Below are 16,808 nucleotides of genomic sequence, written 5' to 3' on the forward strand. Positions count from 1 at the left end.
TTGATTTTCCTGTAATCCCTATAGAACAAGTATTCATTGTGAACATCAATCTTATTTTTTTCCCCTACAGCCTTGACCAGAGAGTTTCTCTATGAGATTTGTTGCAATTTGCTCACAGTATTTAGGTCTTTGCCTTCCAGTTATGTGCACTGTAAAAACCAATCCACCAGCATCACATAGGTAATAAAGACGATGGACAACAGCCGCGCTCAAAAGAGAAAAGCTTTACCGAGGAAATGTTTAGGTGAAAGTACTGCATTTCTTCACATTCAGGGATTCAAACAATGCAAAAATCACAGTAATACTTGGTAACAACTTCCACGTTAAACCATGTGGACAACAATATTCAATTTGAAGCAAGTTTGACCAAAAAAAACCAAACAAACCCTGTAATAGCATAAACTAGATTCTTGTCCTTAAAAGCTTATAACATGATAGGTCTGCTAGTTTTTAAGTTGTCACAATACTCTTTGAAATGTATTGTTTAAAGAACTATTTACAGAGGTACCATATAAATACTGTATCTTTCACTAGAGAACCAGGATGGGAGAAATTCAGCATTGCTAAGAAGGTGAACCACAGCCAGTTTTACATACACCTCATTGGTCTGGCTCTGGTCTTAGGCAGAACGAGGCAACTGGCTCAAGTGGCAGATGCTGGAAGGCAGGAGCTGGCAGCTCCTGCCTTCCAGCTATTTCTTCTGAACCTCTTGACCAGGGGTAGGCAACCTGTGGCCCGCGGGCCGGATGCGGCCCGTCGAGGCCTTGGGACCGGCCCCAGCCCGGTCCTGCTGCCGATTGCCGCCGGGACCTTTGGCCTCTCGCGCGCAGGGGCAAGGGGGGCAATTGTCTATAGACGCCTCAGAAACATCCATTTATATTAACATTTTTTTTAAAATCAGCAATTTTTTTTGCATGTCCTCCACTTTTTTTTAAAAAAAAAAGTGTCCTCCATTTGAAAATGTTGTCCTATATTTGTCCCAGTTTATTTATTTATTTAAATTTTTAAAAATTATTTAATTATTTATTTTTTGGCTTCGGCCCCCCAGTTGTCTGAGGGACAGCAACCTGTCCCCCGGTTCAAAATGGTTGCCTACCCCTGCTCTTGACCTTTACCTTCTCATGAATGACTGGCAGAGAGTGTTACATAGCTTGTCTTGCAGTCCCTACACCAGTCTGCTCTCATCAGGTATGGAAAACATTGCAATTCAATTCCCAATGTCAAAGCAGGGTTCATCTTCAAGATCAATCAACATCTGTGCATGGAACAGAAAGGGACACCATCTCATCCTTTGCTCAAACTTCATGGTAACCTTTGCATTTGGCAAGGCTTGACATTTAGTCCTCTGCTTGAAAATACAGTCAGCCCTCCCTATCCACAGATTCTACATCCATGGATTCGACCATCCATGGCTTGAAGTATTCCTTTATTTTCCCCAAAAAGCAAAATTTGATTTTGTCATTTTATATAAGGGACACCATTTTACGACACCATTGTATATAATGGCACTTGAGCATCCTCAGATTTTGGTATCCACGTGGGGGCCTGGAACAAAATTTCAGTGGATACTATGGGGCCAATGTATATATAATGTTTTATAAACTATTTTATTTATTTAATTTACTTGTTATTACAAGGCTTTTAGCTTTACCATGTTTTAATATATAGTGCAAGCTTCTATGTTGGGAGAAAGGGAGATATACATTGAACAAATGAATCTGACTCTTATTTATTTAATAAACAAGCTTCTGTTGGGGGCAAGAACAAGAAAGAAAATGGCTGGCATTTAAAATTAATTATAAGAAGAAATGAAAAAGAAGTAACTTTGCACCCTACCATTGCCGATCACTCATCCATGACTGTAAATTACTGGTATCATTGGAGAATTTAAAGATTCATCCTTGTGCAAAAAAAAAAAAGGCTTGAGGAGTAACAATTGCCCTATTTCCAGAATTTCAGTCAGCACCTGACTTTTTAAATCTAAATAGAAGAAGGCACTATGTTTCCCCCCTGACACACATCCTAGTTCATGGACAAAAAAATTCATCAGCATCAAAAGGAGATTATCATGTGGCTCAAGGTCAGATTATAGTGTCCAAGCTTAATAAAGTAATCATCTGCCCCTCCTTCCTCATTACCACCACCTTTTGAATCACCAAATAAATATGACTCCACATTTCTGGAGCCAGCTACAGAAGAGCGGAAACCAAGATTTCAAGGGCTGCATTCTGAACAGTGACATGCTATCTTACTGCTATCAAAATGAATAGGGATATTTCTGCAACAAGACATGATGAAGTTCGGCAGGCTTGGTAGCACTGTGCATCACCACAGAATACGTAACATTTCATTTCCACAGGAGACATGCAAAACAACATATGCTCAAGAAAGCTCACAGGAGATGTTCTGTTGCACCAGCACAATTTATTTGTCAGGAGAATGACCTTAGCTCAGTGAAGTGTTGTTACAATTATCATTCTCTGCCAGAAAAAGACACAAATATTCTGTTGCAGGCATCACGAATATGTGTAAATTTCATGTTATTCTGTACTGCAGGTTATTTAGAGAACACTCTTACAATTCCAGGAAAGTTCAGTTGCTTGCAGACAGTATCTGGCTTTTTAATATTCTGTGCTATTCCTAGCTCTCTTTCATGCATACTCCTCCAACATCTGAAAGGATTATTATTCCTCTGTATAACACAATGCCAAATCCAACATATATTATGTGAAAACAGCAGATAGGAAAGCTGCCAGATTCATGGCTATTAGTTTTAGAACTCCACCACGACTACTACCAATCAGTCTATAAGTATGTGCCTTCTAATGAATTGCTAAATATATCAGTTGCAGAAAGAGTATTTTGCTAATGGGTGACATCACTAAATAGGTTTAGTCAAAGCAAAAATTTCGAGCAAGCCATGTTGAAGGAGAAAATGCAACCAAAGAAATCTAGCCTTCACATCAGTATCATAAACTGGATCCCTATCCCAGTAAAACTACCATCCCAATTACCTCTCAGTGGCTTTGCAGCCATTGCAGATTTTACCTGTTGTTCTTTTTTACCTGCTATTCTTCCTAATCATAGGATCTGTTATAACCACACTGTGATGAATATAACAGGAACTGAAAGATTTGCCAAACTCAAACATCACATTTTCCTACTAATGTTGTTATAAATCTCTGATTCATAGGGTCTTTCTCATAGATTTGAACCCCTATGTGTGCATGCATGCACATAAACACAATATAAACTCTATATATATATATATATATATATATATATATATATATACACATATATATATATATACACACACACACACACACACACACACATACAGACCAGGAGACTTCAGCTGTATGCTCTGTAAGCTGTTCTTTGACATTTCATGTTCATCTGTAGCACAATCCAGCAGTTATTTCCATTTGCTTAGTTATTTCCATTTGCTATGACTGCATTGCTTTGTGTTTTTGATGCTTGCACCCTCTGTATTAAAGGGTGGGTATTCTGCCTTATTATAGTAGTTTATTATGACATTCTATACATTTCTAACATGGGGAGGAGAGCACCACAACCAACCCAGTCTCTCCCAGCACATTGCTGAAGCAGAAGGCTGAAGAATACAAATGTCAATTTATTCAGCACTATTTAAAATGATGCTAAAATAGTGCCATTTCTAACACTCGCAGATTCTACTTGAACTGCAAAGGAAGAGTAAGCGATCTGCAGTTGGTCTATCAAAATTCCTGTGCTACTGAGGTAGTGATCATACATGGCATATTATCAAATTAAAATGTGTAAATCCTCTTTGCAGTGAGGGTCAATATGTTCAGCAGGTAGAGAAGTAGGAAGAGGTCACACCACATAACAGCATCTCTTGGTTGGCATTAATTGTCACCCTCATGTTCCATATTCACAGTCATTAATCCACATAATGCCCACTGCATTTACAACCTTGCACTGAAATAACAGTTAAAATCTCTATTTTACCAAAAATTTGAGATGCAGGTATTGAAGAATGGCCAGAGCAGTTATCTCTAGTGACATGCCTAAGAACCTATTCCAGAACTAAGAATCCAAGCTCAAGTTATTGAGGTCCAAATACTGCTTACAAACCCAGTGGCCAGTTAGGATCTCTTTTTCCAAACAGACTGGAGAGGGGGAAATCTGCGAAGGATTCCATCTGATTGAGAACACCAACTGAATGGCAATTCCCAAATGTTTTTGGACAGTTCTGTATTTGAAATCAGTGCTTTTGCCAGATTCTTTCCCATTCCACTTTTAAGCAGTAATTTAAGAGGGAAACTGAATGATGGTCCTCAGTGCAAAACATCTGCATTGGCACATTTGCTTACCACACTGGCATAACATCATGATTTGTTATCTAGCTCTGACATGTAGTATAACATGCACAATTTTAACCATTCATTGACTAAGCCAGGCACATCTAATACCCACAACTGTCACATATATATTTGGCAGTAGCCACCATTGATTTTAAAGTTATTGAATTTATTACCAAGTGAGCTTGCTTAAGAGCAGACACATAACACTTTGTGAGCTGTTTTCTCCAAAGGCAAAAGAGTGAATGGTCCATATGAAAGTTTGTACATATTGTATTTCTCTTATAACAAAACTGCATCAAATTGCTTTAGCACTTTTTAGCAATGAATTATTTCTCATCTTGCATTACATGCTCCCTTGCTTGCATTATACTACAAAGGTGCCATACCAGCCAAGTTTTTGACAGGACCAAGTAAAAGAATAGTATGGATATTCTCTACTAAATGTTCAAGATTCTGCTGCAGTTTAATTAATCTGTTTTCATATATGTTTCTGTTATCAGTCAGTCATGATATGGAAATGACATACTTGTCTCACATATTCTTCTTTTTAAAAAAATGAATGTCATGGTTGATGTCATGCTTGGAAGAGAAGTCTATCAGAAGGGCTATGGAATGCATAATGTGAACTAGGAATCCCTCCAGCAGCACTTATATAAAGCTCTGCCAAACTTCATGTTACCTCCACAGAGTCACTAAATTGTTTATTTGTTCCCCAGAGAGATGAGCTTAATGAACTAAATGACGCAATATGCAGACATTGATAATAGCAGCAGAGATCTGTCCAAGGAAGACACCTAGGCAGTGCAAAGAACCCACCCCAATTAAACAGTCGTCTAATGCTGTATTTAATGAGCTGGAAGCAATCTGTTCATTGAAAGGGGTCCCATTTAGCCAGACTGTCTATTAAGAGAAGGTTGACTTTAATAAATTCAGAGAAGACTAAAAAATGTTTACAAGCAATTCATCCCGGGGAAGAAGTGGACACAGCTGATAATGTGACAAGTCCTTATTGAACCTAATCATTTAAATCAAACCAGCCAGAAAGCTTGCTTCTTGAAACGCTGAAGTGACCTTTCTAATATGGTTATTAACTCTCTCTCTCTCTCTCTCTCTGTGTGGTGTAAATATAAAGCAATTATTTGTTAATACAGCAGAAAGAACAGGAACTTTTTTTAGTACCAGAACTGTAATCTGTTAAGCAAGGAGTAAAACATGTAGCAACAGGCAAACCTTCAAGTTGGAGCTGCCATTTCAATACAAGTCTTCCTTAACATTTTCTACCCCTGGGTGGCTTTGTTTTTCTGTTCAAACTATCCCCCCCCCCCCAACCTTGAAAAAAAAAGTCAGGCTTTAATACAGTAAAGATCCTAATAGAAGGGTGGATAAGAACAGTGAAGGGTCTTGTGGCATCTTAAAGGCTCACAGTTTGATCAGGCAGGAGCTTTTGTGGTCCAAGGCCCATTTCACCGGATGCATCATGAATGCTCATGCCAAATAAAACATGCTATTTGTCTTCAAGCTGCCATTAGACTACAAGGAACAACATGGGCCCCTCCTGAATCTCTCCACTATTTTAAATGGTGCTTAGTTTTAATAAAGAAGCTGAGCTTGGACTGCCTCCACTTCTGCACCCAATACTCCTTTCTTCCAACCCAAACTCTTCTCTTCCTACTGCCTAAGGTCTCTTCTGAGCCATGTGGAGGCTTCAAAGGGTCCTGTTGGTATACCCATTCATATTAAGAAGACCAGTTTGTCCACAAACTATGGATAATCTCCCTTCTCCAGCCCTCCTCCGGTCCTTTCCACACCTGGCACACAACTCACCTGCGATGCTGAAGTGACACTTCTCTTTACCCTGCCATCCCTGCCAAAAGACCGCCATGCTCTGTCCTCTCAGCACCCAAAGTGAACCCTTTCCTCTGTTGCAAAAAAATAAATCAAGCCTGGTTTCGCCTCACTTTGAAGTCAACTCTTTTCAGGCCAGTGAAGAAAAAGTCTAACAAAAGGAGATGGGCAGCTGCTTCCTTCCTGACTTTGCAGACTGGACACCAGACAAACAGCGTGCCATTTTTGAGGGAGCAAATAAAAAGTTGTTGTTGTTGTTGTTTTAAAATGGGGAGGAATTCAACTTTATACAAATGCCTGGAGTTTCCTATGGAATCTGGTCTTTTCTGGGTGAGAAAAGGCAGACTGGGACTGCATCCACACTGGAGAAATAATCCAGGTTGACAGTGCTTTAACCACTGGCTCAATGGTATGGAATTCTGGGGATTGTAGTTTGTGGGGGCCCCAGAGACAAGGAAGTTTAAGCGACATCAAACCAGATTATTTCTCCAGTGTGGATACAGCCTGGGTACCTTTACACTGCTTAACCCTCAAGGAGTGAGATTTACCGGGTTTACTTCGGGATAAGCAGCCATATAGGAGCGTAGCTGCTGCTCCGATGCCTCCAATGTTATCCTGAAAAAGAAAGGCAAGTCCTCTGGCTGGCTTAAGACTTCAGACATGTCCAAAGGGGGGTTTACTTCCAAGGAGAGTGGAGAAAGGGCTACAGCCAGCTGAGGAGAGAGCATCACCCCAAGCGGCCAAGGCTCACCTGCGCTGACAACGGGCCAAGAGAAACTGGACTTTTATTAGTCCCGACATCCCTTGTTCTTCTTTTTTGGGGGGATGCTCTTGCCAGCCTGGCTGACCCTTCCTTGGGAACCGACTCCGGGGGAAAACAATGGGACTTTCTTCTTCTCAAGGCAAAGAGGCGCTGGAAGGGAGGCTTGTTTCAAGGGAAGGAGGGAGCAAAGGAAGGAAGATCAAGAGGAGCAGGAAAGACGCTCTTCACTTTTGCCTCCAGAACCAAGACCTCAGCCCCCCCGATCCCCATGCAGCCCCTTACCTGCTCGGCTGGGGCGGCGATGCTGCCGGGGTTGTTCTTGCTGTGTGCCTCCTCCGAGTGCTTTCCGCGTGATCATGGGGCTTCTCTTGGCCAGAGGGGTTCAGAGGAGGGTTGCCATTGCCTTCCCTTGAGGCTTCCCCGGTGTGTCGGAAGGAAGGGGCTTCTTCTTCCGAAGCCACACACCCGGAACAGCGGACCCCCCCCCCCCCTTTTCTCCTTAAACCATTAGAGATCAAGAAGAGAGAAAAGAAGCTCCGATCTGGGAGCGCAATCCAAGGCTTGAGGGGGAGGGGGGCTCAGCGGATGAAGGCGGCGGAGGAGGAGGAGGAAGGAGCCCCCGCCGAAAGAGGAGCCCCCTCCCCGGCTGCCTCTTCAGGCCCTGGCCGCTCCTTCTGAGTCCGGATCAGGCAAGAAGAGCCCGGTGGGCGGCTGGCTCTCGAGGCAGGAGAGGGTCCCGGTGGCTCCGCCGCGGCCTCCCGGGGCCTTCAGGGCGGGGAAGGAGCAGCAGGAGGAGGCGAGGCCCAGCTCGGCCAAGGGAGGCTGGGACTCGGGGAACCAAGCCCCCGCTTGAAAGCAAAGAGGCCAAGGCACAGTCTTGGCAGCCCGGCCTGGCTCTCTGCTGCTCTGCTGGGCTTCGGGGTCTTCTCCTCTCCGGTGCCTCCAGTGGCTCCAGTCTCCGAGCCGGCTTCTGCCCTCCTCCTCCTCCTCCTCCTTCCTGCCTGTCCCTGAAGAGAAAGGGAGAGGAGGAGGAAGGGAAGGGAAGGCGGCGCTTGGCCAGGCTCTGCCTCTGTCAGCGGGGCTGCCTCGGTCCAAGAGCAGCAGCAGGAGGAGGAGGAGGAGGCCAAGGCAAGGCAGCCCTGCGGCTCCCTTGGCTGCTCTCTGGCTCGCCCGGAAAGGCAGGGCAAGGGCTGCTGCTCGGGCCGCTGGCAGCTGCAGCCACGGAGGGGTCTCTGTCATGTCTGTCTGGGCGGAGGAGGAGGAGGAGGAGGAGGAGGAGGAGGAGGAGGGAAGCCGGGGCGGAGCCAGCTGCACACACACAGACACACACACACACAGACACACACACACGGAGGGAGGGAGGGAGGGAGGGAGGCGAGGGCCAGCCAGCAGAAGACCCCCCTCCCCCCCAGTGTTGCAGAGGAGAGCCTTGGAAGGGACAGACTAAAACCAAGGAGAAGATTCTTGCCCCTAGGAAATCACAGGAGAATACTTGCCCATAGAGACACCATACTTGCCCAGAGGGAACCATTGCGGAATATTTGCCCCCAGGGAAACCATTGGGGAAGACTTGCTCTGGGCAAGTTAAAGTCGTGCCCAGTGATCCCCTCTGGGCAAGGATGCTTCCTCTGGGGGACAGTGCTGTCTCTCACTGGCTTTAGCATGCCCCGCCTTGGGACCCCAACCCGCACCTCCCCGCTTCTCTCTTGCGCCTCGCCAGCTTCATGGGGAAAGGGAGGCGGAGGGCACAGCTCTCAGGGACAGGGCTCTGCTCTGGGCCCCACAACAAACGCCAACTCCCAGAATTCCATAGCCTTGAGCCAGAAAAGAGTCAAAGTGGGGCCAAACTGGGTTATTTCTCCTGTTTGGATGCAGCCCAAAAGTCTCCCATTCTTCCACTCCGGTGGACTGGGGCTGCGAGTGGGGGGGGGGTGCCTTCAAGTCGTTTCCGACTTATGGTGACCCTAAGGGGACCCTGTCACAGGGATTTCTTGGCAAGAGTTGTTCAGAGGTTCAGCAGGAAAGAAGAAACCCTTAAAGAGAGCAAAGTTTGGCTGCCAGTCCTGAAAGGCACTAAAATCAAGACCCAGCAAATGCAAATGAAAACCAGCCAGGGTCAGGGTTTTTCCCAGCAGACAAGGGATCTCTAATTGAACAGACACACATCCTCTTTGCATAACCTTCCACTCTGAGGCCTTCAACAGAACAATACACAGTGTGTGTGTGTGTGTGTGTGTGTGTGTTAACATTGTATAAAAGGGTGTATTGGTATAGTGGTTCAAGTGTTGGACTGAGACTCTGGTGACCAGGGTTCAATATCCAGCTCAGCCATCCCACTCACTTCCATGTCAGCATTCTCTGAAGATGCCAGCTGCAGATTGCTGGTGAAACATCAGGAACAAACTCTTCTAGAACATGGCCATGTAGCCAGAAAAACCCACACAAAAAAACCTATGTTCAGTGAAGGTTTGCAATGGCCTTTCCCTGAGGTTGAGAGCATGTGACTTGCCCAAGGTCCCCCCATGGTGAATGGGGAATGGCACCCAGGGTCTCCAGAGTCATTATAGTCCAACACTCAAACCACTAAGCCACACTGGCTCTCCAGCTGGAAGTGTAGAGTCCAGCAGTTGTAGGGGTATGTGTGCCTCCAGGCCCTTTCCAACTCAAAGCGACCCTATCGTAGGGTTTTCATGACAAGACATTTATATTGTGAGCCACCTTGGGTCCCTTTTTGGCGGGGAGAAAGGCGGCATATAAATAAATAAATAAATAAATAAATAAATAAATAAATAAAATTTGTTCAGAGGAGGTTGGTCATTGCCTTCTCCTGAGGCTGAGAGGTTGTGATTTATCCCAGGTCACTCAATGGGTTTCATGGCCAAGCTGGATATTGAACCCTGGTCTCCAGAGTGCCACAACAAACTATCGTTCCCAGAATTCCATCATCTTGAGCAATGGCAGTTAAAGTGATGTTAAACCGGATTATTTCTCCAGTGACAATGCAGCCAAAGCTTTAGAGTCTGATCCTGAATACCTTTCAGGGAGCCTTTTAACACTGACCTTTTATCCCTGTGTGAATGTGTTTTGTGTCACCACTCTATGGACTTAAAAACATAATACCACAAAAGAAAGAAAGGGGAAAAAAACACATAGGAAAATGGTTTATAACCCCCCAGATTTTTGTCTGTCTTGCTCTTCCTCAGGAAGGGGCAGAGATTGGAAAATCCTAGCTGGGAAATAGTAACCTTAAAAAAATCAAGGAAGGTTTCTAAGCTCTGAGGTGGTTTCCTTTTTCCTGCTATCTGATGCTTTTAACTTGAAATGCCAAGGATTTAACCACAGGGTTCAGTTCCCAGCTTGGCCATAAAACCCACTGGGTGACCTTGGGCAAGTCACACTCTCTCAGCCTCAAGGGAAGGCAATGGCAAACCTCCTCTGAACAAATCTCCCTCCCCCCCAAAAAAATACCACACCTCACAATAGGGTTTCCTTAGGGTTGTCATAAGTGACTTGAAGGCCCACAACATACACACACACACACACACCTCTATGGGCAAAGGTGGTGCTTTACTCCTCCAACATAGGGTTGCCAGGGTAAGAACTGGAGATGGCTCCTGTATCTTTAATTGTTGTTTAGAAGAAAGAATTTCAGCAGCTGTTGGTTATTATCTGGTTGCATGATAAGCTCCATCTACTCAAACCCCCTTTTTGCATTAAAGGTCTAAGGGCCCTCCCCGATTTTCAAAGTTGCAACCCTGATTGACTCTCTTTTGCTGCCAAGGAAATGTACATGCACATTCAGTGCACATATATTAACTTGCTTAGAAAAAGAACAGTTTGTTAAACTTGCATTTGATCCGATCTGAAAAGAGAGTGCCCCCTCCCATTGTTCCAGCTATGGAATTTGTTCTCTTCTCTCTTTCATTAAGCATGGAGTTAATCCTATGCGGCACAGGAACATGATCATACATCTTGTAGATGTTTCAGGGCAGCAAAATAACATCTACTATGGCTGAACCCATTAACATGTCAAAATCCCACCTACTAAAATAATGCCTAATTTCCTGGTCCTGTTAACATGTCAGATTTTAGTGCCACTTTTCAATTCAATGTAGAAACAAAATACAGTAGAATCTGTCCTTGCTTCGCTGCATTTTTCAGGCAGCTAAAAGCAAAGCAGCTCGTCAAAAGTATCTGGATTTATCTCACTGCAATCCTAACTCAAAGATGAACCATCTGCGGGGAGTAAGGATTGGGCACAAGCCACTTCTGCCAGCAGAATTCCCTTCTACTGGCAAATTCTTGAGACCTCCTGGGAGATTTAAGTGAATCTGCTGACAGAAGTGCTCTTCTGGTTCAATTGTGCTGACAGGAGAACCCAAAAAAAGGGACAGATAGGAGGCTTAGCATGGGAGGACAGTTACCTCAGATGCAAATCTCCTTCAGTCCAGGGACTCAGTTGCACAAAGTGGGGCGTTTCTAACATCTCCAGGCTCAGAGATGTTTAGACTAAGGACAGTTTCAGCTGGCCTACTGTCAGCACAGGTGACCCTTGGTCATCTTTAGCAATTGAGATGGTGCTCTTAGGACTGCAGTCCTTTATACACCTACTTGGAAGCTTATACACCTCATAAAAGCTTAGAGGGACACCTGAGAAAACATAGAATCATAGAGCTGGAGGAGACCACAAGAGCCATCCAACCCCCTGCTGGGCAGGAATATGCAGTCAAAGCACCCCAGACGGATGGCCATCCATCCTCTATTAAAAAATCTCCAAAGAAGGAGACTCCACATATGTTCCGCTGTTGGACAGAACCTACTGTTGGGAAGTTCTACGCAATGTTGAAGTGGAATCTTTTTTCCTGTAGTTTGCACCCATTACTCTGGGTCCTAGTCTCTGGAAGAGCAGAAAGCAAGCTTGATCCATCCTCAGTATGACACCCCTTCAAATACTTAAACAGGGCTATCATATCACTTCTTAGCCATCTCTTCTCCAGGGTAAACATACCAAGCTCCCTAAGTTGCTCTTCATGGTGCATGTTTCCAGGGGAAATTATGCAGTTGACTTTCCTGCATTTGGGGAAATCTCATGGGTCAGCACACCCTGAATGTGATGGATGAGCCTCACTGACCCTGGGAAAACTACTTTTATGATCATGGTATCGCCTCTGCCAGGTAACATAAGAACTGGGTACACACCCCTAGTTTTTTTCACCTGTCTGTGCTGTACGGTGCTCTTCCAAAACATTGCTTTTACTCCATTACAGACCTAAAGTAGATTATTACCAGAAATTAAGCTATTGAGAAGGAGAGCTTTTGAAAAACAGGCCAGGAAATAGCCCAAAGGAGGCAGAATGGGAGAACAAAACATTTTAAGCAGCCAAGAGAAGCACTTAACAAACAAATAACAAATTTATTTTTAAAATCTTCCAGGTTCTCAGCATTTAGCCCACCCACCTTTTTCACACAGGGGGTGAAGGTGTGGGTATACATGCTATGAATAATAATGTAAATAATCATGGGTGGAAATGATATAACTGAACATTCATTGCTTTTACTTTTCAGAGCAGTAACAGAAAATTATGGGGAGAAATGACATCTTTGGAAAGCTTTATACTACAACAGATACTTCAGATATTAATTTGTTCCTTTGCAACAGCCACTTAAATATGGTGACTGACTTAGGGGGAAAATGTCCTTTATTGCAGGTTTAAAGAAGACTAGGGGCTTTTAAAAAGAATGTTTTGAAGTCATATCTACCAAAATATCTTGAACTTCAGAATTGTTTACTTAAGGGAAGATAGCATTTGCCATAGTATATCAATGCATTCGTCCATCAAGTCTAATATCCTGCCTCCAGCGGTGCCCAGTGCTGAATGCTTTACAGTTGAAGTTGTATCAGATGAACTGAAGTATACCATAAAGCTCAACATGGCAGTGATATCATTTAACTGTTATGGACTGGGACGGTTGACATGTAATGACACCTCAGAAAAACCATATGAAAAATATCTTGGCAAATTTACAAAGCCACTGAGTTCTAACAAGAAATTATGATCGGGAGGAACTCTGCACAAAGAGCTGGGTAATAGTTTTACAAACACAACTAGTTAGCAGTCTATCTCAGATAATTACTCTGAACTCATGAAAAACATAGGAGTACAGTCAGTGTGTAAACAGGCCCTGTTTTGCCATTCAACTGTAGATTATTGAATCACAGATGAATACTGGTATGATGAAGAGGAGTTCGACATATATGGATATGAGTCTTACGAGAGTTGAAGAATACTTCAACCTCAGCATTTTAATCTATTTCAGAAAATGGCAAAATCTCCCCAGGATCAATAATCTGGCAAAAATTCCTTACTGATCTCTCTGCAAATAATGTAAAGAACAGTCCTATCACCAGGCTAGATTCTCAATGTTGGATTTAAAGGAAACATCTGGTAATAGATAAAACTATTTTTATGATGTGTTTGTAACTGGTTTTAATTCTGTGTAAACTGCTTTGATCTTTTGGGAAAGCGGTATATAAATAAAAAATTATTATTATCTTCTTTGAATTGCAAATAGACATTAAATTTCCATGACTTTGAAAATCTACCAATGACCACATGGTCAAAGGGAGAGGTGCCATCCTGCAGATAGTCATCCCTACCATCTGAAGTAAGACCAGACCAGAAAATGCAGGCCTATGCCTAACATCTTCAATTTCTTTCTTCTGTTTGCCTGATGGAGAAGCCAGTGTGACTTCGAAAGCTTGCAACATGTAATTGTGCATTTTGGTTGGCCCAATAACGGTAGTAAAGAGTTATGGGAGCTATAACCCAAAATGTAGAGATCAAGAGGTTCTCCAATCCTATTGCAGCTATTATTGCATTAGATAAATAATAGCTGGTCTTGATGTAAAGGACCTTCCTGTTATGTTTCTTGCTGTGGCATTTCTTGATGTCCCAAAGGAAAGGGATGTGGGTAAGGAAACAAAGAGTAATTGGTTCTACCTGCAAGTGTTTAACCACAAATGATTTTACCTTAAAATGTCTTCCATTATTTTAGGCAATAAGAACCATAAAGAAGCTTTCCCAAGAAAAAGCACATCATTCACCATGGAAGGCAGGAAATAATGATTTGCTGCAATGTTTATTGAATTGCAAGTCACCATAAAAGCTACCAGAGATGTACAATAAAAGCAAAAGTGGGGGGACCCTTCTCAGTTAATTTCCATTAATGTAGATAATATAACTACCCTGCACAATCATTTACAAGGCATGCAGCTTGTATAGGAAACCAAAAAAGGGGAAAACCATGAACTTCACTGGCTACTTCTTTAGAGGTTGTAGCAAAGGAGCATAGATATTATATAACCTTCATGAAAGAATGTTACCCATTTCTATCTAGAATGCTTGTACTCCTCCACCAAGTACTTGGCTTTGGAAAGGTAATGAGTGGGGTGGCTGATGTCATAGCAACATCACCCTCACATCTGCCTCATATCTGCTTTTCTTACCAGAACCTAGGGACCTGATCAGTACTAGCTACAATCAGGTAATCATAGGTGGCACACTGGGCAGAGCTTAGGAAAAGTACTCATTGGGCTATGATTCCCAGAACCCACTGGCTAACATAACCAATGGCCAAGTGTCTGGGGATTCTGGGAGCTGTGGTCCACCCAGTGTTCGCAGGCACTGGAAGTGAGGGAATAAATGATCTGTCAGAATCTGAAGATGCAGAGGATGCAGCTGGCTAACAACACAGTTTGCCCTGAGGACCTCTGGTCTGTTAAGAATCTACCCTTTTCTAGGTATATACTAGTTTATACAGTAACATGGACAAACTGACAGCTAGATTTTACTCTGTTAGTAAAGGTGTTTGGTTTGTTTGTAAAGCAAAAATTGTATAATAATGGTGTCCCATACTTCCCATATAGTTCTATAATGTCATCCAAGGATTGTTTGCAAACATTGTCTGCTGCAAGATCAATATTTATGGAGCTCTTTATATCCGCCCCTTTTTGCCAGTAGGTTTCTGAGATCAACAATAATGTTTCAGTGTTCTCAAAATATGGTTATCAAAGACACAGAGGCCTGTTACAGACTGCCAAAATAAGGCTGCTTCGGGTCTCTTTGGAGGTATGCTATTTAAATGATGCATGGGTCCTAAGAGTCTGGAGGTCACGCCAAAGCCACACTCCATTCCTAAGCAGTGGAGTGCAGCTTTGGTGCAGCTTCCGGATTCTTAGGATGCATGCATCATTTAAACAGCATACCTCCAAAGAGACCTGAAGCAGCTTTATTTTGGCAGTCTGTAACAGGCCAGAGCATGGAACATGTGATTTGGTACTGCTCTCAGGTAAACTATTCAAAAACATATAATTTGAATGCACAGAGCACTTAAAATGCTTAAGATTAATATTTAAGTCCCATATCAGAAAAAGGGTGAGATATAAATGAAATAAATAATCTCTACCAGCATTTCACAAATTCTGTAGTTTTCCAGGATTGGCAGCAGTATGGGGCAGATCTCACTGTGGATGTTGAGGTGGATTAGAGATTATGGCTAGATCTAACTTGGCTGGGCATAATGTGTACTCATCATAGGCTTGTCTTGGGGCTGCCATAAATTGGAAATAACTTGAAGACACACAACGACAACAAGATGTACCTAGATGCCTTTGTATTTGCAACATTTTGAACAGCATAGATTATCTTGTGCTTGTTTACTCTGCCACCCATCAGAGATATTCCCACACTATAGTCATACACATTAGAGCACACTTTGAGGTGTGAGACTGTGGTAAGGTGTCCAGAAATATGTATATTCACACGCATGCGAAAGAGCCATGGCTCTGTTGCCACACCTACTTCTGACCAGGATGAGTTTGAAAGGGAGAACTGTGTGGACAGTTATTCCAAACTTCTCTCAGTGTGTGTGGTGATCATGTAGAGAAACCTGTATTCACTGTGGATCAGGGTAACCTGAACGTAAACTGGATTTTCCAGTCAGTGCAGATGCACCCCTAGAGACAGACAGATATCCCTGTGTATTATTGGGAAAAGGATTGCTTCGGACATGACCTTTAGGTTTTACTCTTAAGATAGCAGTCATGGGTATATTTTTAAAAAGACAGTGAAGCATGAACTTGGGCTTTGGTTACATGCAGAAACAGAACCATTAAAAATGATGGCAATAACAGCATTAATACTATTCAATTTATATTTGTTTAGCTCTCTTGAAATAATATCTAGTTGTAGTCATCCCAACAAATGTGCAAGATGTAACTACTCCTATCAACCCTCCATGGAAATAAACACTACATACAAGGACTGATACTATAAGATTACAGCTCCCAAGAGGCCATGAAAATTATATCAGGGTATTGTATCAGAATATACTGCGATTTATATCAGAGTTCCAAAGAAACTCTAGTTCAGGGGAGCAGTACTGCAGTGGGGCTTCACTTTGGTTTGCTTTGCTTTTTCAAATGTTTTAGATCTCAACCCCCCAAACTCTGTGACCATTAGCCATATTGGTTAATATTTGTAGAAGTTCAAGATCAAAAATTCTAGTGGCCCAAAGATTGATAAGAACAGCACTAGAACCTACCATGATGTTTTATTTGTTCAGAAGGAGGTTGTCTTTGCCTTCCTTTGAGGCTGACAGAATGTGACTTTCCCAAGTCTCCCAGTGGGTTTCCATGGCCAAGTGGGAATTTGAATCCTGTTCTCCAGAGTCAGTTGACCAGTGCCCAAAGCCATACTACCTTCCTATCTACCTCCAAAACATGCATCAATTTCAGAGGTGACCCCCCCCCCCCACTAACATATGTTGAGCAGTACAGCTCATAAAATCAT

At 43.1% G+C, this 16,808-nt stretch overlaps 1 protein-coding gene across 3 annotated transcripts in view; it reads right to left on the reverse strand.

The window, feature by feature from the left end:
- The window catches only part of LOC149311858 (xylosyl- and glucuronyltransferase LARGE1), a 380,354-nt gene extending 372,663 nt beyond the window's left edge, over window positions 1-7,691 (reverse strand). The window contains exon 1 of one of the 3 annotated variants that reach the window (XM_089528064.1): window positions 7,240-7,691. Coding sequence is in view for 2 of the 3 variants with exons in the window: in XM_089528063.1 (XP_089384189.1) it covers window positions 1,837-1,839 (3 nt within the window). In the remaining variant the exon portion in view is untranslated. Of the gene's footprint in view, window positions 1-1,836; window positions 1,856-7,239 lie in introns of those variants that run through there. The other 2 variants (XM_089528063.1, XM_089528065.1) reach the window with 2 other exon arrangements.
- Between the last annotated feature and the right edge of the window lie 9,117 nt (window positions 7,692-16,808).

This window comes from Sceloporus occidentalis, unplaced genomic scaffold (genome assembly GCF_023333645.1).
Source record: "Sceloporus occidentalis isolate IW3139 unplaced genomic scaffold, rSceOcc1.0.p SCAF_5, whole genome shotgun sequence".
NCBI lineage: Eukaryota > Metazoa > Chordata > Lepidosauria > Squamata > Phrynosomatidae > Sceloporus > Sceloporus occidentalis.